Here is a 27640-nt window from a genome sequence, read left to right as displayed (position 1 = left end):
GTCATAGTACCTATTAAGTTAGGAAGATCCTATTCCCAAGGTTGTATTAATAAACCATTTTTGGAACATTGACTTTGAGCTGAAAAAAAAAAGAGCACACCTTGATATTAGCAAAGTTTAAACAAAAGCAGTAAGTCCTTACCTTCTAGGAACTTACATTGTAATAGAGAAAAATATATACTCTACAACGAGCAGTTTATCTTCAAGTAGGGAGTGATGAGGACAATAAAAGATATTCAAATGTATACTTTGTAAGTGTTTGATGAGAAAGAAAACAGATTTTGATACATAAAGGAGTTAGTGTCCTAAATGAAGGGGAAATTCTTATAAGTGGAGAAAGGAGGGATTATATTCTGGTACTTAGGCTGATATGGAGATGGGAAATGTGTGAATACATGGAGGTTAGAATAGGTTTTTGAACTCAGGAAAGAGGATATAGTCCAGTTTAAAAAAAAGAGATTATGGGAATAGGAATAATGTAGAGGATAATAAATACAAGTCTGAGGAGTTTTTATTTCATCCTAGAGGCATTAGTGATAAGTCATGTTTGTTTGTTTTTGTTTGTTTTTTTACATATAAGGTATTTTATTTTTTTTCCGTTACATGTAAAGATAGTTCTCAACCTTTGTTTATACAAGCTTTACAATTTCAGATTTTTCTCCCTCCCTCCCCCCTCCCCTAGACAGCAGGTAATCTGATATAGGTTATATCTATATATCTATATATCCATATCCATATATCCATATATATATATATACACATAATAACATTAATCCTATTTCTGCATTAATCCTGTTACAAGAGAAAAAATCAGAGCAGTGATGCATAACCTCAAAATAGAAAAAAAAAACAACAGCACCCAAAACAAAAGAAATAGTATGGTTCAATCAGCATCTATACTCCACAGTTCTTTTTTTTTTTTTTTTTTTTGGATTTGGAGATCCTCTTCTATCATGAGTTCCCTGGAACTCTTCTGTACCATTGCATTGGTGAGAAGAATATAGTCCATCACAGTAGGTCAACACTCAATGTTGATGATACTGTGTACAATGTTCTTCTGGTTCTGCTCATCTCATTCATCATCAGCCCATGCAAGACCCTCCAGGTTTCTCTGAACTCCTCCTGCTCATCATTTCTTACAGCACAATAGTATTCCATTGTATTCAGAGAAGTCATGTTTTTTGAGCCAGAAAGTGATATGGTCTGACTTTTTCCATAGGATGATTATTTTGGCCCCTTTGAAGGATAGATTAGAAATAAAAGGCATATTAGGTAAGATCAGTTAGGAGAGAGTATTACAGTAGCAGTGATGGTGGTAGAACGGACATCTGAAATGGTAATAGGGAAGCGAGGAGTAAATCCAGTTATTTGTCTTGGCAGAATATGTTTTAGATAGGAAGAACATGAGAGACAGAAGGAAGAAGTATTGTAGAAGGTAGCAATAATTGATATCTTCCAGAAAAATCAATTATTCAATCAACTAGCATTTCTTAAATGCCTGCCATATGCCAGGGATTGTGTTAAGTCCTTTTGATTCAAAGAAAGGGAAAAAGTCAGGCTCTGTTTTATAGGATCTCAGTCTAAAGAGGATAGACAGCATGTAGAGATGGTAATTAAATACAAGAGAGCTGGTGAGGTCAACCAAGTGAAATAGTACAGAGGAAAAAGAGAAGATGGCCCAGGACAGAACCCTGAAGGGACATGTATGATTAATAGCTGTGATCTATCAGTCAGTCAAACATTTATTAAGTAAGCATCTACTGTGTGCCAGGCAGCGATGATAAGCATTGGAATGGGAATCCAGCAAAGAAGACTGAGGAGTGGTCACATAGGTAGGAGGACCAGGAGAGACTTTGTCCCAAAAAACCTAGAGAGAAGAGAGTATCAAGGAGAAAATGGTAGTCAACAATTTCTGAAGCTGGAGAGAGGTTGAGGAAAACGAGGATTGAAAACAGGCCATTGGATTTGTTATCTAAGGGATCATTGGTGACTTTTGGTGGGATAAGTTTGGAAGCTAGATTGTAAAAAGAGAGTGGGAGAGAAAGTAGAAGCATCTGTTGTTGATGGCCTTTTCAAGTTTAGCCACAAAAGAAAGAAGAGATATAGGATGATAGTGGGGCTGGAAGTCTATCAAATCTGGATTTTGAGGCAAAGTTCCAAAGCTTGGAGGCATTGAGTAAGAGAACAGCCTAATTGCAAGGTTTGTAGGTAGTAGAGAAGGAGCCAGTAGCCAGGAAAAGCTTGAAAATAACTGATAGAGTAGCAGTGACAGGGAAATCTATTGGAGGAGATAAGATGGAATGAGATTGCTTGAGCAGGTAAGGCTTACCCTTGGTAAAGAGTAAGACCACCTTGTCATGGGAGAGAGAGATGGAATTTGGAGATGGGAGTGTTGTGTTCAAGGAGCAGTGAGGAGGGCAGTGTCACTGGATTGTATAGTACATGTTGGGGAACAAGGTGTAACAATCCTGGAAAGGTAGGGAGGGCTGGATTATTCATGTCTTTAAAGTCTAACAGGCTTTTATTTATAGTTTATCCTGGGGGAAATAGGGAGCCACTGTGGTTAATTGAAAGTTACACCTGTGCTTTCAGAAAATCCAGCTGAGTTAGAAGATGGATTTAAGTGGGATAAGACTTTAATCAGGGATACCAACCAACACATTGGCAGTATTGAAGGTGTGATTGAGCTATATATGAAGAGAGTTTGGGGAGAGGTAGTATAGGAGATCATTTTAACTTTGTGCACAGCAACTCTAAAGTTAAAGATTTACAGAGCAGGAAGTGAGTGTTTGTTAGCTATGGATGGGGAGATTTTCTCTCTTCATTAGAATACTTATTCGATCAGAGCAGGGCAGATGGTAGTGACGATCAGGAGGATAATGTAGTAAAAGAGGGTACTGGTAATAGGCAGTCCATGGCAGCCATTTCATTCTTCCGTCCTCTGTCACAGTCCTTGTGAGGTTTCTTGTGACAGGGCCAGGAAAAACGGTGAATATAGGAGTATCATCTGGCAAAAGAGACCTCTAATTTTGGATAACAACCACTTCACTGTCTGTCTTCTGCACATTCGTCATGAGTGTCTGTAACTTTGGCCAAGACCTGGTCATCAGTATCTTTCTCAGCCATGTCCATGAACAGATTTCCCTTTGTTATGATTTATCAATTGGACATCCTGCTTGCCCTAATGGCAGCTGAGGCCTCCAGCCCTTGTTAGAACCCAGAGCTGTATCAAGGCCCCGACTATTGAAGATGAGCCAGTATAGAAAAGAGAAAGTTGTATTATAGCAGAGTAGATGGTGTCTGTTGGATAGTCAGAACGAGACCCAGAGGCACCTATGAGGAGTAAAGAGCTGTTCTCAATTATCCCCTTAGAAAGATAAGATGGAGAAGAGAATACCAAGTTCAAAACAGCATTGTAGTTTAAGGCACTACATGAGCAGCCTAAGCCATACCTCCTCCTATTTCAGTGGGAAGAAAAATGATTAACATAATCAGCCTTATTTAGTCCATGGTGATTTATATGTAAGAAATATAAAAGATACCAGGCACATAGTTGACTAGAAAAAGTGATAGGCCCTTTGTGCGATGACCATGAAGGATCACAGTCTGTTGCTGTTTGGTTTCCATAAAGTATTAGATTTTACTGTACTAGAAGTCCAGTGTGAGTCAGCAGTGTGACAAGAGAGGCAAGAAGGCTAATGAAATAAGGTAAAGGCTCCATTATGTGGTTGCGATGAAGAATGTTAAGAGTTCTATTATACTCTGTTGTTCAGACCACATCGAAAGTTATGTTCTGGATAATACATTTTGGAAAAGATGCCAGTCAGCGCATGAGCATCCGGAGGAGGATGTTGAGGAAGATGAAGGGCTCTCAGTTTATTCTATATGTCAACATTTTAAATAATAATAATTACAAGGCAGTATATCAGGTTTGGAGGATATAATACCAAAATAATGCTTTCAGTAAATTTGCTTTCATATGAGAATTCTTTGAAATAATTGGCATTTATCCTTATAAAGGGAAAGCTAGAGGAGACACATGACATCTTTATTCAAGCCCTTGACAGCTGTCAGCATGAAGGAGTAGACTTGTTCTGCTTAGCTCTAGAGAGTAGAATTACAGGCACTGGCTGGAAGTTTTAAAGCATCAAGTTTAGGTTTGATGAAAGGAAAAAATTATAATATTTAGAGTATCTAAAAGTGTAGTAGGCTGCTTCACAAGGTATGAGGTTCCCCCCCACAGGAAGTTTTCAAGTGGAGGCTGGATAATCACATGTTAAATATTTGGAAGAGGGGTTTGTTCAGACATGGCTTGAACTAGCTGGATTCTGAAGCCTATGTCACTTGAGATTCAGTGATTTAAGAGAATTTATTCAATTGAGTTCAAGAAAAAATTATGAAATACAAATACTTTTCTGCAAAGCATTGGAATACAGGGACAGATAAAACAAAAAATTATGTATGCCTACAAGGAGCTTAAATTCTACAGGGAGAATGCAGTGTTCATGTAGATAATTAAAAAACAATATACTTTGAATAAAGAAAGGTCCCTTACAAGTATTGGTATCAGGGTAGGCTTCTTGTATGAGGTGACATCTTGTTTGAGCCTTGAAGGAAGCGAATGATTCTGAGCCAGACATGCAGAGCAATTTCACACATGTGCAAGATGAAAAAAGGAGTACTGTCTATACCAGTGCAAGGAGAAGTCATCATGATAAGAGTTTTGGATCCTTCTAAAGTTTTCTAGGCAGATTCCTTTTTTGCTTACTTCTGGGTTTCTATCTGTATTGTACTTGCTTGAGATGGTAAATAAAGGAATATCATTGATTTGTTGTTGCTCAGTCATTTATGTCCAACTGTTTGTGAGCCTATTTGGGATTTACTTGGCAAAGATACTGGAGGGGTTTGCCATTTCTTTCTCCAGCTTATTTTACAGATGAGGAACTCAGGCAAATAGGTGGAAGTGACTTTCCCAAGATCACACAACTAGTAAATGTCTGTGGCCAGATTTGAACTCACGAAGAGTTCAGACTCCAGGACCGACACTATCCACTGTGCCACCTAGCTTCATGATATCTTTGCTAGGGCAATGTAAATTTCTATTAAAATTTCCTTTAATTAATGACTTTAGGAAAGTTTTATAATTTGTAAACTAATTTCAGACCACTGCCTGATGAACCAAAACAACTTAAATGCAAGTTAAAAGGAGGAAAAACAATACAAATGGGTCAGGAGCTCCAAGGAGAAATAGGTTAGTATGGCATATTATTTTAAACAATACTTATATTCAGCATTTCTTGTTATAAAAAGACTGAAGGATTGTATATTCATTATTTTTTGGCATTATTTGGAGGTTTTTGGAGTGATTGTGTGGGGAGCAACAAGAGCTTACTGCCTTTCCCCTGCCATCTTGGCCTTGATTGGATTCATTATTTTTTATTCAGAATGAATTATAGCAAGGAGAATAATAAAGCAAATGAGGATTGTAGAGATCACATCTAGACTCATAACAATGTATGATAATTGGGAAATATTGCTGATTTTTAAAACATAGAATCAATATGGTGGAAAGAATACTAAATTGTGAGTCAAGAGAACTGGGTCTTTTTCCTTGACTCTAGTGGTCCTACTTATATATCTTTGTGGAAGTCGTTTATTTAAATATGTGAGTCTCAGTTTCCTGAACTATATATTAGGGATAAAAATACATATACTATCTACCTTTGTTGCAAGGTGCAAATGACAATAAAGTATGTTTAAAACATTCTGTGATAGTATATTTCATTTTGTTTTGGCCCAGACCTGTGCATTGTTGTAGGGAACTTCCAGTTGAAACTCACCCCTCCCCCTCCCCCTCCCACTCCCACCCCCACCCCCACCCCCGCCCAGGTACATCAGCAGTTCTTCAACTTACAGTCTTAGAGAGCTAGTTGATTGTAGTATTTTTTTTTTTGCGGGGCAATGGGGTTAAGTGACTTGCCCAAGGTCACACAGCTAGAAGTGTCAAGTGTCTGAGGCCGGATTTGAACTCAGGAACTCCTGAATCCAGGGCCGGTGCTTTATCCACTGCGCCACCTAGCCGCCCCCAGTTGATTGGAGTATTGAGGTGAGAAGTGACTTGCCCAGGGTCACAGAGCCAATTTGTTTCAGAATCAGAACATGAAGCTGGATCTTCCTGATTGTGGGGCGAATACGTATTTACTACTTTGCGTGCCTCATGTTGTCATAATAGCTGTAACAAAAATCTAAGAAGCATATGTTGGGGCGCCATTATCTACATTCATAGGTCAGACTTTTATTTCTTTTAGCCTGGTTCTGAGACCTAACTTGATGAAGTGATACATTGTAATTTGAAATAATCTCTAATTCCCTGAGAGGCAACAAGGCATACTGGCTAAAGAACCAGATTTAGAAGCAGGAAGACCTGGATTCACTTCTTGTCTCTGACACATATTGACCATGTGAACCTGGGCAAATCACTTCTTTTCTTTGTGCTCAAGGCAAATCTTAGTCTATAACTTGCTGAGAAGGTAAGGACCTACAGGGAGTTCCATATATGATAATGAAAGTACAGGTCCAGTCTCTTTGTGTCAGAATTGGTAACATTTTAGAATTGATTTAATTAAAATAATCATGTCTGCAAAATATTTTTCTTTTGTTTTTAAAGAGGTAATAATTACAGATCAGTATGGAAATCAGATACAAACATTTACATCAAGTTGTTTAACTTCTTTGGGAATTTCTGGAAACGGACTTGATAAATCCAATTTGAAAATTACTTGGCAGGTAAGACTGATTGAAATATTTGTATGTGATTTATTTCATATTATGGAAAATGGATATAGTCTGGAAAGTGGTATATGGTCATTTTTCTTCCCTTTTTCAAATGGGAACCCATTTGAGAATGTTATTTTTAGGTAGGTTTTCTCTGGCCATGTATTTCAAAAGATTTTTACCTGATGTGGGGGTGGAGAATAGAGCAGCATTTGTTTTTTATAGCCATATAATAATGTGTGATTCAGAATTATTTAAGAAATAAAGAAGTTGGATATCTTATTGAAACAGATGATCTTGGAAAACCATTTGTCACTAATGGTAGAGTTCTAGAATTCAAATAATAGAATTGTTGACTGGCTTATTGGGAGACTGGATATAGAACACACAGTATTTTTTTTGTGTCATCTTCATGTTGTTATGTTACTCTTCAGCAGCTCACAGTAGTTCTTTATTATCTACTATGTAAAGTTCAAACTACTGGATGGCTTTCAAGGCCTTAATCTGTTGAAATTTATTTTTCAGTGTTCTTTAGTAACCACTTCCTTGTTTCTTCTGCATAGCACTGCTTTTTATTAGGTGGACTGAAGAGCTTATGATAATGCTATCCTCTACCTGCAATATTTAAATTCTACCTCTCCACTAAGGACCAAGACAATACTTCTTTCTCCCTTTGCTGGATCCCAGCACTTAACATAGTGCCTGGCACATAGTAGACACTTAAAAAATGCTAGTTGACTGACTAATTAGATTCCTGTTGCCCTTATAATTAGTACCTCATGGTTTCACATTTAATTTTATTATTTCTTAATGTCTACCACTGGAATTCTATATGATTCAAGCTTAATAAATAGGTTAGTGGGGGCAGCTAGGTGGCCCAGTGGATGAAGCACTAGCCCTGGATTCAGGAGGACCCTAGTTCAAATCCTGCCTCAGACACTTGATACTTAATAGCTATGTGACCCTGGGCAAGTCACTTAACCCTCATTGCCCCACCCAAAAAACTAAAATAGGTTACTGAGTGAATATATATTTAAATAGATTGGTGAAGTAATAGATTAAGGTTTCCGAAGGCTTTGGGAACCAATATTAAGCTTATTTTTCTTTTCTTTTTTTTAAATTAATAAAGTATTTTATTTTTTTTCTGTTACATGTAAAGATAGTTCTCAACTTTTGTTTATACAAGCTCTCCAATTTCAGATTTTTTCTCCCTTCCTCCCCCCTCCCCTAGACAGCAGGCAATCTGATATAGGTTATATATGTGTGTGTGTGTGTGTGTGTGTATATATGTGTGTGTGTATGTGTGTGTGTATATATATATATATACACATATATACATACATACACACACATAATAGCATGAAACATATTTCTGCATTAGTCATGTTATAAGAGAAAAATCAGAGCAATGACAACAAAACTCAAAATAGATAAACATCAGCAACAAAAACAAAAGAAGTAGTATGGTTCATTCAGTATCTATACTCCACAGTTCTTTTTTTTTCCTGGATTTGGAGATCCTCTTCCATCATGAGTCCCCAGGAACTCTTCTGTACCATTGCATTGGTGAGAAGAATATAGTCCATCACAGTAGGTCAACACACAATGTTGATGAGACTGTGTACAATGTTCTTCTGGTTCTGCTCATCTCATTCATCATCAGCCCATGCAAGACCCTCCAGGTTTCTCTGAACTCCTCCTGCTCATCGTTTCTTACTTGCTTTTCTTTTTGTGTTCTGCATAGTGCTGAAAAGATGTTTACTGTAAGTTTTTGTTTACTGAGACATAACCATCCCAAAGTGAAGTCCAATAAGAAATTCCTTTGAATTAAAAAAAAAAGACTTTAAAGCATATTTTTCTTTCTTAACATATCTTTCTTATTAGGACAGCACACAGACTATAATTATAAAAGGCATAAAATTTAGCCCAGGTCCTCCTGGAAACAAGGAGCTCTGCTTTGCATGGCGTGAGTTTTCCGACTTTCTCCGGGTACAACTAATTTCAGGGCCACCAGCTAAACTTCTCCTGCTAAACTGGCCAGAATTAACAGAGGTAAGTAGGATTTCTGACTTGATCTAATATGTTTGATATTGAATGAATGTATTTTAAGTATAGCTTTCAGTAATGTAAATCATAGGATCATTGTTCTAAAGCAGGATGGTACCTCTGTGGTCATCTGATCCAGCCCTTTCCTTTTACAGATTTTGAGATAGATTATTTGAGATACATTTAGCAATGCAGTTTATATTTAACTCTTTAATAGCTTCTTTTTGGGAAGGTAAAGTTATACTTAAAACATTTGCTTCTCCTTTGACTTTACTGGCAGAAATGAACAGTGAGTGAGGAAAGGGGAAGGTAAGCTTGCATTTGTATTTAAGAACTTATGGAAGGGGAAAGATACCAGTGACTGGCCCTGACAGTCTTCAGGCTGAGACTGCATAATTGCATGCTGGGTTGAGGTAGATGATTCTTGGACTAGATGACCCTGAAGTGCCTTCAGATTCTTAGATTTTACAATGAGGGAAATAAATTAAAGTATACTTTATTAGGTTTTCTTCTGGTCTATATGGGTTAGCTAGGTGGTTCAGTGGATAGAGCACTGGCCCTGAAGTTGGGAGGACCTGAGTTCAAATCTTACCTACTAGTTGTGTAACACTGGACAAGTCACTTAACCCCAATTGCCTTTATTTTATTTTATTTTATTTTTTTCCCAATTGCCTTTAAAACATTTCAACTTGTTGTTTATCTCGCCACTGGAGCCAGGTGGCTCTCAAGGAGAGAGTAAGATTGGTGACTTTTATCCAGTTCACTGCAAATCAAGACATTACCTCCTGATGTTATGGTTCTCTTTTAGAATGAAGGCCAAACAACAACAATCTGGCCTATAACTATTTATCGATTATTTTCTAAATCCCTCTTTTGAAGTTGCTGTAAATAACACATTTCATACTTTAGTTTCATACAGTTACTTTCTTTTTTTTTTTTTAAATTTTTTTTTTTGGTGAGGCAATTGGGATTAAGTGACTTGCCCAGGGTCACACAACTAGTAAGTGTTAAGTGTCTGAGGCTGGATTTGAACTCAGGTCCTTCTGAATCCAGGGCCGGTGCTCTATCTACTGCACCACCTAGCTGCCCCCATACAGTTACTTTTTTTGGGGGGGCGTGAGGCAGTTGGGGTTAAGTGACTTACCCAGGGTCACACAGCTAGTAAGTGTTAAGTGTCTGAGGCCGGATTTGAACTCAGGTACTCCTGAATCCAGGGCTGGTGCTCTATCCACTGCGCCATCTAACTGCCCCAAGTTACTTTCTAATATGAGATCTTTCCTTGGGGTATGGTAGAACGCTCTACTTATAGAGTCAGAGGCCTTAGCCATAGGTCTTATTTTTGACACTACCCACTGATCCTTGGGCAAGACATTAAACTTCCTGAGGCCTCAGTAATATTCAGAAAAGTATTGAATAATAATTAGAAATAAGAAGCTTTAAAATAAGTTATTCATATCTAAATTTACTTTCCTAAACTTGTGTTTTAGTAAGAATTTGTATAGATTTTGACTTAACACTAAGTAAGCTTAGGAGTTATATCTTTTGTTCTACTACATATTACATTTATTAATCTGGGCCTGTCACTTGACCTCTTAGAGCCTCAGTTTTCCCATTTATTAAATAGGGAGGATAATAACTCACCAATGACCTTCCAGAGTTCTTGTAAAGACAGTCCCTTGTAAAACATGACATTGTTATTTCTCATCTCTGAGTTGTCTACAGAATTATGAATTAATAGTGGTTTGTTTTAAAATAGTCATTGGAATTGCCTGATTTCCTTTTTTTTGTAAATAGAGCTGAAAATCTTATTTCAGTATAATAATTGGAGTGATTTTTGTAAAGGGTTTCTGCTAAGAAGACTATAGATAGGGCAGCTAGGTGGCACAGTAAATAAAGCGCCGGCCTTGGGTTCAGGAGTACCTAAGTTCAAATCCAACCTCAGACACTTGACACTTACTAGCTGTGTGACCCTGGGCAAGTCACTTAACCCCCATTGCCCTGTGGGGGGAAAAAAACTATAGATGTTACTTCAGTTATTGAAAGAATAGAAATCAGAATTTATAAATCCATTGTTTGCAAGTATAAAAAGATTTTTTAATTTTTAAAATGATTTAGAGAATTCTTGAAGATAGTAAACTTTTAGTATTTTGAGAATAAGATTGTTTACAGTAAAGATGTGAATTATTTTGCAGTGAATAAATTTATGATATTGATTTTAATTTCTGAACAGCAAGTAGGGAAAGCTAGGTGATGCAGTGGATAGAGCACTGGCCCTGGAGTCAGGAGTACCTGAGTTCAAATCAGGCCTCAGACACTTAACACTTACTAGCTGTGTGACCCTGGGCAAGTCACTTAACCCCAATTGCCTCATTTAAAAATAAAAAAAGAACAGCAAGTGTTGGTATTATAGTGAGATTAATTTTAATTATAGCAGGTGCATCCATTTTCATATTTAAGACCTTTTTCCTCCATAAAAACCCTTTTCATGATGTTTCGAAAATACTTGTTATATAAGCGAAAAGGTTGACTTAAGCATTTAATTTGTAAATTCTTTGAATATCTCATGGTTGTAGAAATAGAATAATCAATCTTCTACCCAACTTTACCTTTCAGTTCACTTATACGTTATCTGCCACTCTTCCCACTTTGCTTTAGTCTCTTGAGTATGAGGTGACCTTTTTCTTTTAAAACTCTAACTTTGGGGCAGCTAGGTGGTGCAGTGGATAGAGCACCACAGCCCTGGAGTCAGGAGTACCTGAGTTCAAATCAGGCCTCAAACACTTGACACTTATTAGCTGTGTGACCCTGGGCAAGTCACTTAACCCTCATCTCTCCGCCCCGCCCCCAAATCTGGACAGTAGGCATTTTTCATCAACTTTGTTTCTCCTTTAAGAAAGTTAATTAGACCAGACTCTTAAGTGATTTTTGGATTTCATTTAGAAGGCTCTGTAGTCCTTTCTGTCTTGATGTCATCAGAACAATATCATGTAGCTATAGGAACCCTTGAACGATCTCCTTATTGTAACAATTGGAATGATGCCACCTGCTGGAGAACATGCGTCTTTTCTTTGGCGTCAGGAAGTGAAGTTTGCTAGTGGGAGGAAGAAGGAAGAGCTGGGCGTTCTGACTGGCTCTTTCCTTTGGACTCTGGTGGAGAGCGGAGCTAGACATGTGCTCTCCCTTTAATAGATAGGAATCTAGGCCTTGTCTTCTCTCTTTAACAAATTCTTATTCTCCTTAATAAATGCTTAAAAGTCTAACTCTTGCTAAAGCTTATAATTTATTGGCGACCACTCATTAGATATTTTAGACAGACTAGCTAGAATTTTAGCCCTTAACATTATATATAGGGAGTTTCTTTTCAATTTCAGCTCTATTCTGGATTTCCTCTGTGACAGTGGCAAAAACTTTTGTTGCATATATGTTTATTTTTTAGTCATAATTAGAAAGATATTCGGAGAAGCTATATCTGTTATGTTAAAGGATTTCAGTAAGATTTTGGCATATATATGGAAAATGCCTTTTGGAAAGAGAGCCTTTTAAGGCAGTATTTTCCTCTACCAAATAAAGCAATTTTTTATAGTCAACAGACAAACCAATTGACCTTGTTTTTTTTTTTTTTTAAGTGAGGCAATTGGGGTTAAGTGACTTGCCCAGGGTCACACAGCTAGTAAGTGTCAAGTGTCTGAGGTCGGATTTGAACTCAGGTCCTCCTGAATCCAGGGCCACTGCTTTATCCACTGCACTACCTAGCTGCCCCCCGACCTTGGTTTTTTAATATTTTTTTAGTTAATTTTATGATTGTAAAGTTGTAGTCTTCTAGAGATTGTCATTCGCAAAAGTCATCGTGTTCTCATATTTTCTTCAAGGATGCTCTCAGTGTATGCAGATTCTTCTCTTAAAATTTTTCTTGAAGTGGCAAAGGACAAATGCATTATTAATCCATTTAAAATTAATAGAAACTTGGTAATTTATTTTAGTAGTAATAAAGTTTTTTCTCCCCAAGCCTTTAGTATATTCTCCTTTTCGAGTTACCTTGAGAATTGCTTTCTCAATTTCATCAAAATTTTGTTACTTCTAGCACATAATTCTCCCAAAAATACTTGTTCTAGGCCAGTGACTTTCCCTTTCATTGTTTTCTTAAGATTCATGCAGTACATCTAGAGTTGAGATGTTAAGTCAAAATGTAGTAATTTTCACTTTAACTAATGGTGAAAATAGCTGTAAAATTCTTTAGAAGTCCTTTTTCTTTTTTTTTTTGCTTATTACCCATCCAGTTTCATCTTTATGTTTGGGATGAGTTTCTCACCAAACTTTATATCAATCTTGTTTTTCCTTCTAGTGTTTCATGTTGTTTGATAAAATATATTGCTCACAATCTTCTGTGTGTCCTGCCCTTGCCCTGCAATGAGGTCTTCTAAATGTATTTTTACTTTTAAATAATGTTGTGATAGCTATGCCTGCCTTTTTTGTTTCAGCTGAAGTATGTCTGGGTGTTTGTGGTGGTGGTGGTGGTGGTGGTGGTGGGCTCTTTTTGTGATATTGAGAGGATTAACTTATATATTCATTAAATTTAGGGAATGGTAATAGTATCTATCAATGTCTATTCTCAATCATTTTCCATTTTAGGGGGAGGGGCTACAACACAGTTTAAATAGGTTGGGTTGGATTTGCCCCACCTTTATGACTTATCTGCATGCCTCAGGATCTAATAGCCTCATTGATTTTGTTCTTTCTTATAATAAGTTGATTATCTGACTACACAAATCTAACTTTAAGAAAGAATCCTACCTTGTTGACTTGTCATTTCCTTTCTCTTGTTGTTTTTTTGTTGTTTTTTTTAGTGAGGCAATTGGGGTTAAGTGACTTGCCCAGGGTCACACAGCTAGTAAGTGTTAAGTGTCTGAGGCCGGATTTGAACTCAGGTACTCCTGACTCCAGGGCCGGTGCTTTATCCACTGTGCCACTTAGCTGCACCCCCTTTCTCTTAAAAAGCATAATTATCTGAAATTGGTTCTGGTTTATATGGAACTTCCTATATTGTTGGCCCAATGACTTTTTTTTTAAGTGAGGCAATTGGGGTTAAGTGACTTGCCCAGTGTCACACAGCTAGTAAGTGTCGAGTGTCTGAGACTGGATTTGATCTCAGGTCCTCCTGAATCCAGGGCTAGTGTTCTATCCAATGTGCCACCTAGCTGCCCCCCCAGTGACTTTTTTTTTCCGGTGGGAAAATGGGGTTCAAGTGACTTGCCCAGGGTCACACAGCTGGAAAGTGTCAAGTGTCTGAGGCCGGATTTGAACTCAGGTACTCCTGAATCTAGGGCCAGTGCTTTATCCACTGCGCCACCTAGCTGCCCCCCCCTCCAGTGACTTTAAAAAAGTGTTTATAATGCATATTTGTCAGGTTTCTGATGAGTCAACAGTCTATTGACCTCTTTTGTTTATTTTTTCTGAGTCATGTATTTTACTACCCTTTTTTGCCATTTTTCCCTATGGCCACTTGTGCATTTCCATCACTGAATAACAAGGCATGTTTTTATTGAATTTTGAGAATCTTTTTGAATTCTTATTAAAATTCCCATACTCTCCTACAGATGATTCTCCATATTATTACCATTTTCATGCTAGCCTTTTTGCCAAAAATCTTATGAACAATGTAATATCACATGGAATGATATTTTTTTTAGACGAACATATAGTTCAACTCCTTTATTTGCCTCTTCAAGGAAAACCTGTGAGCAACTCTTCCATTTAGCTACAATTTCCTTGTGGCTTCCGGTTTTATTTAGAACAAAAATGTTAGGATGGATATGATTCCATTCCTTGAGTAGAGAATCTCACATTGAGAGTACTGACAGGTTCATATTTATGTATAGTCTAAAAACTGCAATCTAAAATTTTGTGGCGCCCTTCCCCCCCCCCCCCCCCCCCCCCCCGCCTTTCTGCCTGTCACTAAAGAAATTCAAGGTTATTCATCACTAAGTCCCCAGAGAAATGATGTTGAATCTTTTGTTTTTAACCATCCTGAACATTCCAAGTTTGCCCCAGAACCAAGATGAGACATTGGATTATGACTTATCAATGGTTCTGTTTGTATAGATTAGTTTGTTAATTTTCAAAATGTGTGTGTGTCTAGCAGAGGCATATATAAGAGAGTATGTTATTTTCTCCGTAAGTTGAAATATGAGTGTCAACATAAAATCTGTTCACTTGGGAAGAGTGAACAACTTTTGGGCAGTGCTCCATTTTATTGAAGAGCCCACTTGTTGACTCTGAGTTGGGGAAGAGGTGAAGTGTCTTTCACAAGAACCACTTTTTAAAATTTGTGTTTCTTACAGCATTCCAGAACGACAAAGAAACCAATACACTATTACTTTAAAATGATTAAATTTTTCTTTTGGTGTGAATCAGGAAATGACCATATACCGTGTAATTTGGTATATATTTACCTAAAATATTTTTCTGTGTTTCAGCCTATTCCAGTGATAAATGGAAAAGAATTACCAAACCCCCTTACAGTTCAGCTTTGTGATCAGTGGGAAAACCCTTCCCCTGTACCACTAGTTAAAATAAGTCTTGTGAAAGCAGCCATCTTAAAAGTAAGTCTCCATTTTTGAGTTTTAAGTATGTTGGCATGATAATTCTGCATTTTGTCAAATATTTCTTTCTTAGTAACATAGTTTTTATATATTGTAATGTAAACATCTATTTCCCTACCATTTAGTCTACATCAGGCAAGACAGCTTTCATGTCTTTTCTCCCTCACATGACCCTGCCTGGAAGTTTTATTGCTCATAGAGTATGTAAAAAGGTCTTTTAACTTCACTATTCCAGTGCTTTATACCAAGTGCTAAAATTGAGAATTCAAATCTTCATATTAAAGAGAATACCAGTCAAGAGTTTTAAAAAAATTATTAAGTTGAACTGATAGTCTGAAGACCTCCTTATGTGATGCCAAAGTAATTTTAACACATTTGCTCACATACATTTAAAAAAATGTTAAAAAATGTACAATGTATTAAGTGATATGCCTCTTCAATTTATAGCTTAGAATTAGGGAATCAATTCCGGGATCACTAAAAATAATGATTCTCTTCTAAAAGCATATACTTCTTAGATTTGTTGAGGTTTCAGTGAGATCATGTGTGTGAAGGACTGCAAACTTTAAGTACGATTGTAATGGGAGTAAAGATTCCTTTATATAAAGGAAAATAAAATTACTAATATTAAGAACAATATACATTATTCAGAAAAAATCCATTAAACTCTAATAAGTGCCACATTTTCAATTATAGCTTATGTTGTAGAGAGATTCAGGGTTCAGTTAAGATATCGTTCCTTCTGTCAAGGAGATTAATCATTCAAACATTTATTAAATGCCTACTGTGTATTAGATACTGTTATAAATGATCCCTTAATGACTAAATCTAATGGCTTTTTCCTAGTACTCCTCCTCCTTCTCTCCAACTTTTGATACTGGGCATCATTCTCTCCTGGATAGTTTTTTCTCTCTAGGTTATTCAGTCTGTTATCAAATCTTGTCAGTTCTACCTTTACAATAGCTTTTGTATATTTCCTCTTCTTTTTACTCACACAGATACCACTCTGGTACACTTCCTGCCTAGAGTGTTGGAATAACCTCCTGGTTGGTCTCTTTGACTCACATTTATCTTCATTCTAATCCATCCTCCTCTCATCTTCTAAAGTGATTTTCCTAATGTTCTGGTCTGGTCTTTTTACTTTCTTCCTCAAAGAACTTCAGTGACTCTCTATTATTTTCAGAAACGAATATAAATTCCTCTCTTTGGCAGTTAAAGTTCTTCATAACCTAGCCTCTCAAACTTCCATGTACTCTAGGATCTGGCCAAACTGGCTTCTTTGACATTCTTATCATACAAGACTTCATCTCCTCACTCTGTTATTATTGCCCGTCCCCTATCCTTAGAATGCTTTCCTTCCTGGAATTTTTGGAAGGCAGTTATGTGGCATCAAATTAAAACAGTGGGGCAGTACAAGGGATTAGAGGACTTTGAATGCTGGTTAGAGAATTTGAACTTGACTTGGTAGCAGTTAGGAGCCACTAAAGATTTTTGAGCAGAGAACTGACATTAAGTCCATGAATAAGAAATAATTTTCTTTAAGTAATATAAAGGATGGATTGGTCAGAGGTAGAGGATTAAAATGGGGAGCCCTATAATGATATAGGTTACATTTTGCTAAGTAGGTAGAATGTGGTTCTGTATTATGGCAGTAGCAGTGGGGATAGAAAGGAAGACATTGTATAGATGTTGCATAAATAGAATTGATAAGACCTCCTAGCCATATGCAAGGTGAGTTAGAGTGAAATCAAGATGAAGATAATCTCACACTTGGTAGACTGAGAGAAAGATGACACATCAGACACATATAGTAGGTTTAAAAAGAATGTTAGTGGGTCAGCTAGGTGGCACAGTGGATAAAGCACTGGCCCTGGATTCAGGAGGACCTGAGTTCAAATCTGACCTCAGATACTTGACACTTACTAGCTGTGTGACCCTGGGCAAGTCACTTAACCCACACTGCCCCGCAAAAATTAAACAAAACAAAACAAAACACAAAAATAAAAAGAATGATAGTGCACTTAATCTGAGACACACTGAGTTTGAGCTTTAACCTAAGTTTAAATGTTTTGTAAGTATTTGAAGATTTAGGCTTGAAGTTCTGGAGAGATATTCAGACTATAGAAAGAGAGCTGAGAATTGTGTTTTTAAGTTATCAAAACATCGGATTTCATTAAATTGATAGGGTAAGAGTGTAGAGAGAGAAAATATGGTTGTAAATACAAGGTTGGGAGATTATCCACTTTAAGGCTTGCAGAAAAGACTCAAATCTGGGAAGGATATAGAGAAGTAAGGGGTTACATAGCTGAGGGAAGCAAAAAAGTGTGGTGTCTCTAAAGAACATGGTGCTTTTGAATATGCCTGAAATATATTACAAAGAAGGAATTAGGAACAAGCAGTGTTATTAAAAGGTATGAGCAATTTTGATTAAAATGAAGATAGGCTACTCAAGGAACAAAAGGGAGGGATAACTGTTAGCAGGTATGCTGATTCATTATTGCATTGTCTAGAGGAAGGAAGGAAGACTCCTGGTGTGTTGGTCTTAATTTTCCAGCTTTGTCTCATTCTTTTGACTTTTTTCTGCTTTAATGCGCCAGCTAAACTGGACCATTTGATTTCCCCCATGTGTTCTCTTGGCTTTCTTGCCAACACACCTTTATATTGCTTCCAAATCCCCTTTCCTCACATCATTCTTTATATCTTGAATATCTTCCCCTTCCCTTCTCTAATCTACTAAATTTCTGCCCAAACTTCTTGTGTATGTGTGTGTATTATTTTGTTTTTATTCACAGAAAAAAAATCACTCATAAGCTCCCTTAGGCCAGAGACCTTGTATTAAACTAAATGTTGTGTCTTCCCCAGAACCTTGGCATACTGCTCTAAGAGAGGCAGTTAGTTAACTAAGTTGAATATAATAATCTGTAAGCATTTAAAGTAAATGGATTTAGGGGACAGCTAGGTGGTCCAGTGGATAAAGCACTGGCCCTGGATTCAGGGGGATCTTAATTCAAATATGGCTTCAGACACTTGCCACTTACTAGCTGTGTGACCCTGGGCAAGTCACTTAACCCTCATTTCCCCACAAAAACAAAAAACCATAAAGTAAATGGACTTGATCTCTTTATGTAGCTAAGCATATAGTACAGTGATTCATATATCTGGGGACATTACAGAGATCACAATGTAAGGGAACTTGAGTTTTTATTGGAGTTCAGCATTCATGTTTAGTCCTCTCATTTTACATATTAGAAAACTGGTGTCCAGACATGAAGTGGCTTACCCTTGGTTACATTATATTCTAGTGGTATATTTATTTATTTTTTTGCAGGGCAATGAGGGTTAAGTGACTTGCCCAGGGTCACACAGCTAGTGTCAAGTGTCTGAATCCAGATTTGAACTCAGGTCCTCCTGAATCCAGGGCTGGTGTTTTATCCACTGCTAGACCTAGCTGTCCCTCTAGTGGTATATTTATAACTAGAACGCAGATGTTTCATCTCCCATTACAATATGCTTTCTATTCTACCATATTAAATTGCTAAACTTGAAACAAATGGAAAGGTAATTTGTCTTGTTCTGGTAATGGCTTCTAGCCACTTCACTGGAAATTATACACTTCAAAACACTAAAAACCATCAGGCTTCTGGTTTTCTAAAATGCTAATCTTAATATTTTCATCAAGAGTATGTGGTACTTTGTTTAAGGTACATGATTACATTAGATCTGACACAGTATAGAATGAACTATCCAGAATGGTAATGACGGGGCAGCTAGGTGGCACAGTGGATAGAGCACCGGCCCTGGAGTCAGGAGTACCTGAGTTCAAATCCAGCCTCAGACACTTAACACTTACTAGCTATACAAAACAAAACAAAACAAAACAAAAATAAAACAATGGGGCAGCTAGGTGACACAGTGGATAGAGCACCGGTCCTGGATTCAGGAGGACCTGAGTTCAAATCCGGCCTCCGACACTTATCACTTACTAGCTGTGTGACCTTAGGCAAGTCACTTCACCCCAACTGCCTCACTAAAAAAAAAAACAAAAACAAAAACAAAAAAACCAGAATGGTAATGACTTCCCTGTAATTCCCATCACTGGAAGTTTGTATTTGGAAGATAGCTAGCTACATGTCAAACATATTGTAGAAAAGATTCCAGTTTTTGGAGTGTCTTTGCAGACTAGATGAATAAGTGAATCAATAATCATTTATGAAAAGTCTACTTAATAGTCCTTTCCTTTTAAGGATCTTCTATGGGAAGAGACTATACAGAACAAATATGGCATAAACGGAAAGTAATTTTCGAGAGGTAATCAGTAAATACTTTATGTAGATGATCATTCTAGATATATGTTTGGAGGATACCTGATATTCAAAATGGTGGAGGTGAGAAGGGTGAGCATTTCCATACCTTAGGATAATCATTGAAAGCCATGGAAATTAGAAGTGGAGTATTGTAATTTGGAAACAGTAAGAAGGCCAGTTTTTGCTGGATCATAAATTGTACGAAAGGTAATGATAATGTAATAAAAGCAGAAAGGGATGTTGTTTCCAGGTTGTGAAGCACTTTAAAGCTCAACGTAGGTATTTATCTATGATCTTAATGGTAATAGATTGCTACTGGTGTTTGTTGAGGAGGCAAGTGAGTGAAGTGATCAGACCTGCTCTTTAGGAAAATCACTTTGTTCGCTTGGTGGGGAGAATGGATGAGAGTGGTGAAAGATTCAGGTTGGGAAGACCAACTAGGAGGCCATTTCCATAGTGTAGCCTCTGGGCTCTCTGATTATCAGAGGTGGAGATGGATGGAAGAAATATTGTAGACATAGAAATAGTGCGGAAATTATTTGGACATTTCAGGTGAATGAGGTTCACTGTACTCCATGGCAGGAATTAGAGGTTTCAAGCAAGATTTTGAACAATCTGGGTGAGTGAAGCATAGTGGTGACCTTGATAACTATAGACAAGTTTGTTAGAAAAATGAATTTTGGAAAAAAAATGATTTTTGTTTTGAACATAGTGAATTTTAGATGGTACTAATATATTGAGTTTGAAAGCATTAGTAAATAATTGGTACTGTGGGAGTGGAGCTCAGGAGACAGACTAGGACCAAATATATAGATCTATGAGTCATTGACATAATGATTAAATCCATGGCGGTTAATGTGATTACCATGTGATATTAAAAAGTGAAAAGAATGGGGCCTAAGACAGAGCCTTAAGCATACCCACAGTTTAGTAACATGATATGGATTATGATCCAGAAAGAAGCCTGAGAATCAATAGATAACTAAGAGGAAAACTGAGAGAGTGATGCCACAAAAATCCATGAAGGAGGTAAGGATGGCAGGGTAGTCAGTTTCATTAAATGATACTGAGAGATCAAAAAGGATGAGGTTTGATATAAGGCCATCAAATAATTTAGGAGATCATTGGTGACTTTAGAGCATACTTTCATTTGAGCTGTGAAGTTGGGAGCCAGGTTTCAAAGGGTTTAAAAGTGGGAGAAGAATGGGCCAAAAATTTTGCTGATACAGACAGGGGAGATAGAGGATTATACTTTAATAGGGTTTCTTATAGTCTAGGGAGGGCTTTTAAGATTTGAAACAGGACATCTAGATAAATTTGCAGGAAGCATAGAAGGAACTGCTACATAGGGAGAGATTATGTAAGATAAGGAGAAGGTCCTCGTAGAGAGAAATTGTGAATGGGACTAAAGAAGAATACATATAGATAATTTGAGTTTAGCTAGAAGAAAGGCCATCTCTTCATCAGAGACTGGAGTAGTCTTTACTGGAACAAAGGAAGAAAGAATGGAGGTTGATAAAAGTATTAGGAAATGGAAAGGTTTCCATTTTCTCAATGTAATTTAAAGAGAAATCCTTAGCTCAAAGTGATTGGTGAGGGATCCTTGAGAAGAGATTTTAAATAGTTCCTATAAAACTAAATAGAAAGAAATTTAATAGAAAGACCCATACAATGAGGGTCAAGTAGATAATATAAATTTGTAATGGACTCAATTAACTTTTACTGTGAGTTCCCCCTGCACTGTTTAACTGTATGCAGATCATAAAGGAGGAGGTGGTGGATGGGGTTTGTCAAGGGAAGAGAGAGGAGGTAATAGGGGCCACAGATTTTTGAGTAGTGGACATTGTAGAATCAAACTGGGTTAACTCTAGGATCATAGTTAGGAATGTGAAGCCCCATCAGGAGTGGTAGCCTGGGAAAATACTGAGGACTGTGGGTATTAATCATGTCAGATATAGCTAGCATCTATATATCTGTCTGTATATCTATATCTATCAATCATCCATCCATCCATTTATCTATCAAACAGAATCAAACAATATTTTTCCACTAATGCCCAGTGAAGTAACATTTCTTTAATACGTAGACATGCACACAAGGATTGAAGAAATTTTGCTTCAGTGGGCATTAATGGAAAAATAATTTTTGATTCAATTATTAAAAAGTTGTTGCCTGAAAACAGAAAAGGTTGTTTTTAGGGTATTTGTCAGTGGGGTTTTTATGTGTTGTTTTGTTTTTGGTAACTATGAGCTATTTTCTTTACAGCTCAGCCCTTCAAATCAACAGCATAAAACTGATGAAAATGGCAGGGCTAATTTGGGAGTTTTTAGTGTTTCTGCTCCTAGGTAAGTATCACATTGTTCAAAAAATTGATGCAATTATATAGATCCATTTTTTTCTTCGGAGTTGTTGAGTAAATGACGAGGACTTCATAGTGTACTTTGATCCTTGTATTTGGTATTAGAACATAACTTCGGGGCAGCTTGTTGGCACAGTAGATACAGTGAGCCCTGGAGTCAGGAGGACCTGAGTTCAAATTTGACTGTAGACACTTAAGACTTACTAGCTGTTTGACCCTGGACAAGTCACTTAACCCCAATTGCCTCACCATAAAAGACCCCAAAAAACAACACCCCCAACCCCCGGAAAAAACAACAACCCATAACTGCTTGGAAGAAGAAGAACATAGTTCTTTGGTACATACTGTATGCTAAGGAAGGTAATTTATTTCCTTTAAACTCTGATATCTCCTCCATTTTATTATGTTTCACAAGAATAATCCTATATATAAAAAAATATATTGAGATTTTTCTTCTTTCCACTAAAGGAGAAAACACTATCCTTTCCACTATCCTTTCCTCCATGTATTCCCACTAAAGGATAACTAGTTTGAATATTACCATTTTATAATGGTAATGAGACAACCTTAAACATTGGAGATGCAAATCAGTAGGTTCCCTAAAATGGAATTTATTTAGATAATTTCATAATTTTTCTATAATAACTTTTATAATTCTTTTTTTTTAAGGGGAGAACATACTATACAAGTTAAAGCTACCTACAACAAGAATTCCCTAGAAGGACCTATAATTAGGCTAATGGTTCTTCCAGACCCTGAAAAACCAGTGCGTCTGAATGTTAAATATGATAAAGATGTTTCTTTTTCAGCAGGGGATATTTTTACTGGTAAGTAAGTCTATATTTTAAAATTATTTTCACTATTATAAAATGCTTTCGTGACTTAATTTAATTTTTATTTTAAAATAATTGAACAATTTAAAAAAGATGTGTAAATGTTAGCATTTTATTTGGTCACTTGATTTATTTCTCCTATGTAGTTGGACTTTTCCTTCATGTTACATATGAATCATGGGAAATAGACTTCTACAATGAAATTGTGTTGTATTTCATATCTCCAAGAAAACAAGAATTTGTTTGGAAAGATAGAATTTCTCATGAACAATATGTTTGGGAAATATGGAACTGCACTGTTTGTTCACCCTACCAAGGAACTATTTAAATTTTTACTTGTGCTTTCTAAAATTTTTGACTTAGTGGATTTTTTAAAAAAAATATCAAAATGTCTACAATTTCATAATGAAAGCTAATGGAAAAACTGAGTTTCCTTTACATGCAAGTCTTCTAGATTGTTTTTATCTTTAGAAATGAAGGATACTTCTAATTTTGTTGAAGGTGTGACTAAAAATGAATAAAATACTAAAAATTTGAAATTCTCTGTATATAAAATGTGGCTCTTAAAAGGGCAGAACACTTCCTAAAGAAGTTTTTGTGAACTAATTTTTGCCTGCTATTCTATAAATTAATGAACTGATCACAGTAGGAGTCAGTAGGGCAGAGTAGAAACAACATTGGAATTGGTATCTGAGAACCTGCATTCCAGGTCTGGCTCTAATATTTACTACTGCTGTGACCCATCAGCAGGTCACTCGACTTCTTTGAGCTTCAGTTTCCTCATCTCAGGTGGTACAGTAGATAAAGGGTAAAATAGGGGCCTTGGACTGAGTGACTTCTAAGGTTCCTTCAATCTGTGATTTATGAAATGTGAATGATTTTTGATCTATGAAAACTTGTCTTCAGATTCAGCAAAGTAGATATTGAAATCAAACTATAGAATTAGTATTTTGTTCAGCATTCAAATAAATTGTTACAGGAAAGTATGTAGGAATTTATCCATTATGAGAGAGGCCTTTTAGTGCAGTTAAGTCCACAGGTTAGGTTCAGTGTCAAAAAGTTCTATGCATTTGGAACTTCAAAGCCTGGAAATGTGTCCTTTGTAATCCAGTTGGGTTTAGCAAACAAGTAAAATGGGCAAGAATGCAGATTACAAATAGGGAAATCAACAACAATATATCACCGTCTACTTCTAACAGACAACTACATTACACCAGTATAATAAGATTAAAAATTGTCTATTAAAATTTATATAATTTCTTTCTTTCTCATTGAACAGAAATCCATTTTCTCTCCCCATTGTCCCAAATCAAGAGTGGCAGTGAGGACCAAAACAAAACCCTTGTATAAAATCTGCATAGTTAAGTAAAGCAAATTCCTGTCTTGGCCATTAACAAAGAATATATTTTTAATCTGCATCCTGATTCCATTAGTCTTTCAGTAATCATTTATTAAGAGCCAATATTTCAGGCACTCTGCTGAGGTCTGGAAATACAAAGAAAAGCCATTGAAGAGCTCACAAACTAATGGAGAGAAAATATTTAAGCAACTATCTACAAACATTTCAGCTGGGTGGCCCAGTGAATAGCAAACTGCATCTGCAGTCAGGAATACTTGAATTCAAATTCAACCTCAGACTGTAGCTATGTGATCCAGAATAAGTCTGCCTTGGTTTCATCACCTCTAAAATGAATATCATAACAGCACCTAGATTCCAGGATTGCTGTGGCAATCAGATGAGATATTTGTAAAGTGCTTAGCACAAAGCCTGGCACATAGACACTTTTGGGCGGGGAGAGGCAATTGACATTAAGTGACTTGCCCAGGGTGACACAGTAAGTGTCAAGTGTCTGAGGCCAGATTTGAACTCAGGTACTCCTGACTCCAGGGCCAGTGCTCTATCTACTGCACCACCTACTGCCCCTAATATCATCATCATCATCATCATCATCATCATCATCATCATTTTCTCCTTCTCCTCCTCCTCCTTCTCCTCCTTCTTCTCATCCTCCTCCTTCTCCTTCTTCTCCTCTTCTTTTCTTCTGTTTGTTTTTGGGTTTTTTGGTGGGGCAATGAGGGTTAAGTGACTTGACCAGGGTCACACAGCTAGTATATTAGTGTCTGAGGTCAGATTTGAACTCAGGTCCTCTTGACTCCAGGGCCATTGTTTTATCCACTACTCCACCTAGCTGCCCGCACATAGACACTTAATAAATCCTCATTTCCTTCTCTTCTTCCCTGTAAGGAATTGGTATAAGACGGTTAATATATTCAAGGTCTGGAAAAATAAAACATTCAGTGTCTATTGTCCATTCCTACCCTTTGCACCATCATTCCTGTATCTCCCTCTGAGGGATTCTAGAGTTACCCTGATTTTGATTCTGTCCTTCTGTACCTTCCTGTTAGAGTCTATGGTTATTCTGATTCTGTCTGTAATAAGGCCTGTAATTACCTTGTTTGTTTCCTTTCTGCTAAAAGTTTCCATAATTGTTCTGATTTCCCCTGAAACAATCTTCAAGACTCTCAGTCATTGCTTGCCTAAGTTCTTGTTTCCTAATTCTACATTCTCTCAACAAGTGTACTTGTTTTTCACAGTAATAACACACCTTAGGGTTTTTGTACTGACCTTTAAATGCCTGACCTAAACGTGCTTATTACTGTTTGTATCTTATTTTTTGTGTATCTTGTGTCGCCTCACCTCCCTTCTCACACAGAACTCCACCCTCCACCCCCTCCCCAGTATCTCCCAAGCATCTCCCTACCCTTAAAACACATGGGGTCAAAAGGATAAGTTAGCATCCTTCTTGTTTCCTATTGCCAATACTAATTCAATCCAGAAGGTATTTATTAAAAACCCATCGTGTGCATGGCACTTTCAGACACTTAGGCAAGTGAATGAAAATGAAAAATACTATCTATTTGAAAGGTCTTTATTGTATTGAAAGAATATAACATGTAAACAGGTAAAGTGTGTACATACTAAAATTGGAGAGGAGGGAGTGAAGACTAAGTAAGGGGGTTAGGATAGACTTTCCCATAGAAGGTGATACATGAGCTAAGCCTTGAAGTTGAAGGAAGCTAGGAATTTAAAATGGTGGAAATGGGAGGATATAAATTATTATCCCATGAAGTAGAAGATAGCTTGTGTAAAGAATGGAGGTAGTAGATAATGTGCTAACTATGGACACCAGGAAGGAGGACAATTTGATTAGTATATAACGTTTATGAAAGGAAGTTAAAAAACCTGACAGGATAGGCTGGAAACAGTTTTGAAGTGATTTAAATGTCACACTGAGGAGTTAATATTTTATACTAGAGTCAGTAAGTAATTATCAGAATTTTTTAAAAACATGGTCAGACTTGTGCTTTAGACGAGATAAATTTATGATAATGGTGTAGAAGATGGATTGGATACTGGAAACTGGGAAGTCTGATCATTAGGAGATTGTGTTCAGGGAAAAGGTGATGAAAATATGAATTGGGTAGATGGCTACCTGAATGAAGAGATGGGAATAGATGATGTGAGAGATGAGAAGATTGAACCCCAAGGGAACTGATGGTAGGTGACCAGGTCAAAGAGTATATCTTGAAAGAAGACACCATTTGAACCCTGGGGGATAGGGCATTGGGAAAATAGGTAACAAGCTTGGAATCCTAAGAAGATGAGTTCTTTCTTTAATGGAATCTAAGGGGAAAAAAAATTTTAGAGAAGAGTAAAATCTAAAAATCAATGTCACATGCTTCTGAGACATCAGGACTGAGAATGAGCCATTAGTTTTATCATTAAGATCATTGGTAATATTAGAGAGGTAATTTCAATTCAGTGGAATGCTCTGAAGCCATTGAGGCATGCATGGGAGGAGAAATAAATGGAGGAGAGTAATTGAGATGGCTTTGTTTAGAAGTTTAGCTGTGAAAGATAAGAGATGTACAATGATAGCTTGTCGATATTAACAATTGAATATTTTTTAAAGATGAGGGAAACCTGGGCATGTATGTAGGCATCTGGGAAGGAAGGATCTAGTTGGGATTCTGGGGATCTAAGCTCTTAGAAGAAATGAGAGGTTATGGATGGCACAAATAGAGGTGTTTACCTTGCTTAGAAGGGCCTTAATTATCTTTTTTTCAGAAACGGAAATTGGCGATTATATTGAGGAGTTTTGAGGTATTGCAAAGGTGGGGGGGGGGAGACTAACTTCCAAGGATGGCGTCTATTTTCCCAGAAAATTAGGAGACAGAAGTCCTCGATTGATGAGGGAGGGTGTAAGGACCTTGTCGAATTAGCTTGTGTTAGAAAGTCATTTAAGGAAGAACAGAAGGATTGCTGGGGGCAACTAGATGGTACAGTGGATAGAGTGCTAGTTCTATAGTCAGAAAACTCATCTTCCTGAATGCAAATCCAGCCTCAGATACTTATTAGTTGTGTGACTCAGGGTAAGTCGCTGAACCCTGTTGGCCTTAGTTTCCTCATATGTAAAATGAACTAGAGAAGGTAGTGGGAAACCACTCCAGTATCTGGTAAGAAAACTACAAATGAGGTCATAGAGAGTCAGACTTGATTGAAAAATGAGTGAACAACAACAATAAAAGGATCGCTGTGTATTAGTGAGGATCCAGTTGAGATTAAATCTTTCTAACTCCAAGCCCAGGCAAACCATCTACTGTACTGCACTGGCTCAAGGAGTTGTCACCCAAGCAGCTAGTGACTCATCAGTTCTCTAGGCC

At 37.0% G+C, this 27640-nt stretch overlaps 1 protein-coding gene across 2 annotated transcripts in view; it reads left to right on the top strand.

The window, feature by feature from the left end:
• SMCHD1 (structural maintenance of chromosomes flexible hinge domain containing 1) overlaps positions 1 to 27640 on the top strand; it is a 175891-nt gene that overhangs the window by 78975 nt on the left and 69276 nt on the right. For both annotated transcript variants that reach the window (XM_043963441.1, XM_043963450.1), the window contains exons 27-32: positions 5163 to 5251; positions 6668 to 6786; positions 8659 to 8826; positions 15294 to 15419; positions 21989 to 22068; positions 22752 to 22909. In XM_043963441.1, the coding sequence (XP_043819376.1) occupies positions 5163 to 5251; positions 6668 to 6786; positions 8659 to 8826; positions 15294 to 15419; positions 21989 to 22068; positions 22752 to 22909 (740 nt within the window). The remainder of the gene's footprint in view (positions 1 to 5162; positions 5252 to 6667; positions 6787 to 8658; positions 8827 to 15293; positions 15420 to 21988; positions 22069 to 22751; positions 22910 to 27640) is intronic.

The sequence above is a fragment of the Dromiciops gliroides genome, chromosome 1 (genome assembly GCF_019393635.1).
Source record: "Dromiciops gliroides isolate mDroGli1 chromosome 1, mDroGli1.pri, whole genome shotgun sequence".
NCBI lineage: Eukaryota > Metazoa > Chordata > Mammalia > Microbiotheria > Microbiotheriidae > Dromiciops > Dromiciops gliroides.
The sequence above is the reverse complement of the archived record's forward strand: the minus strand, read 5'-3'. Positions and strand labels throughout refer to the sequence as shown.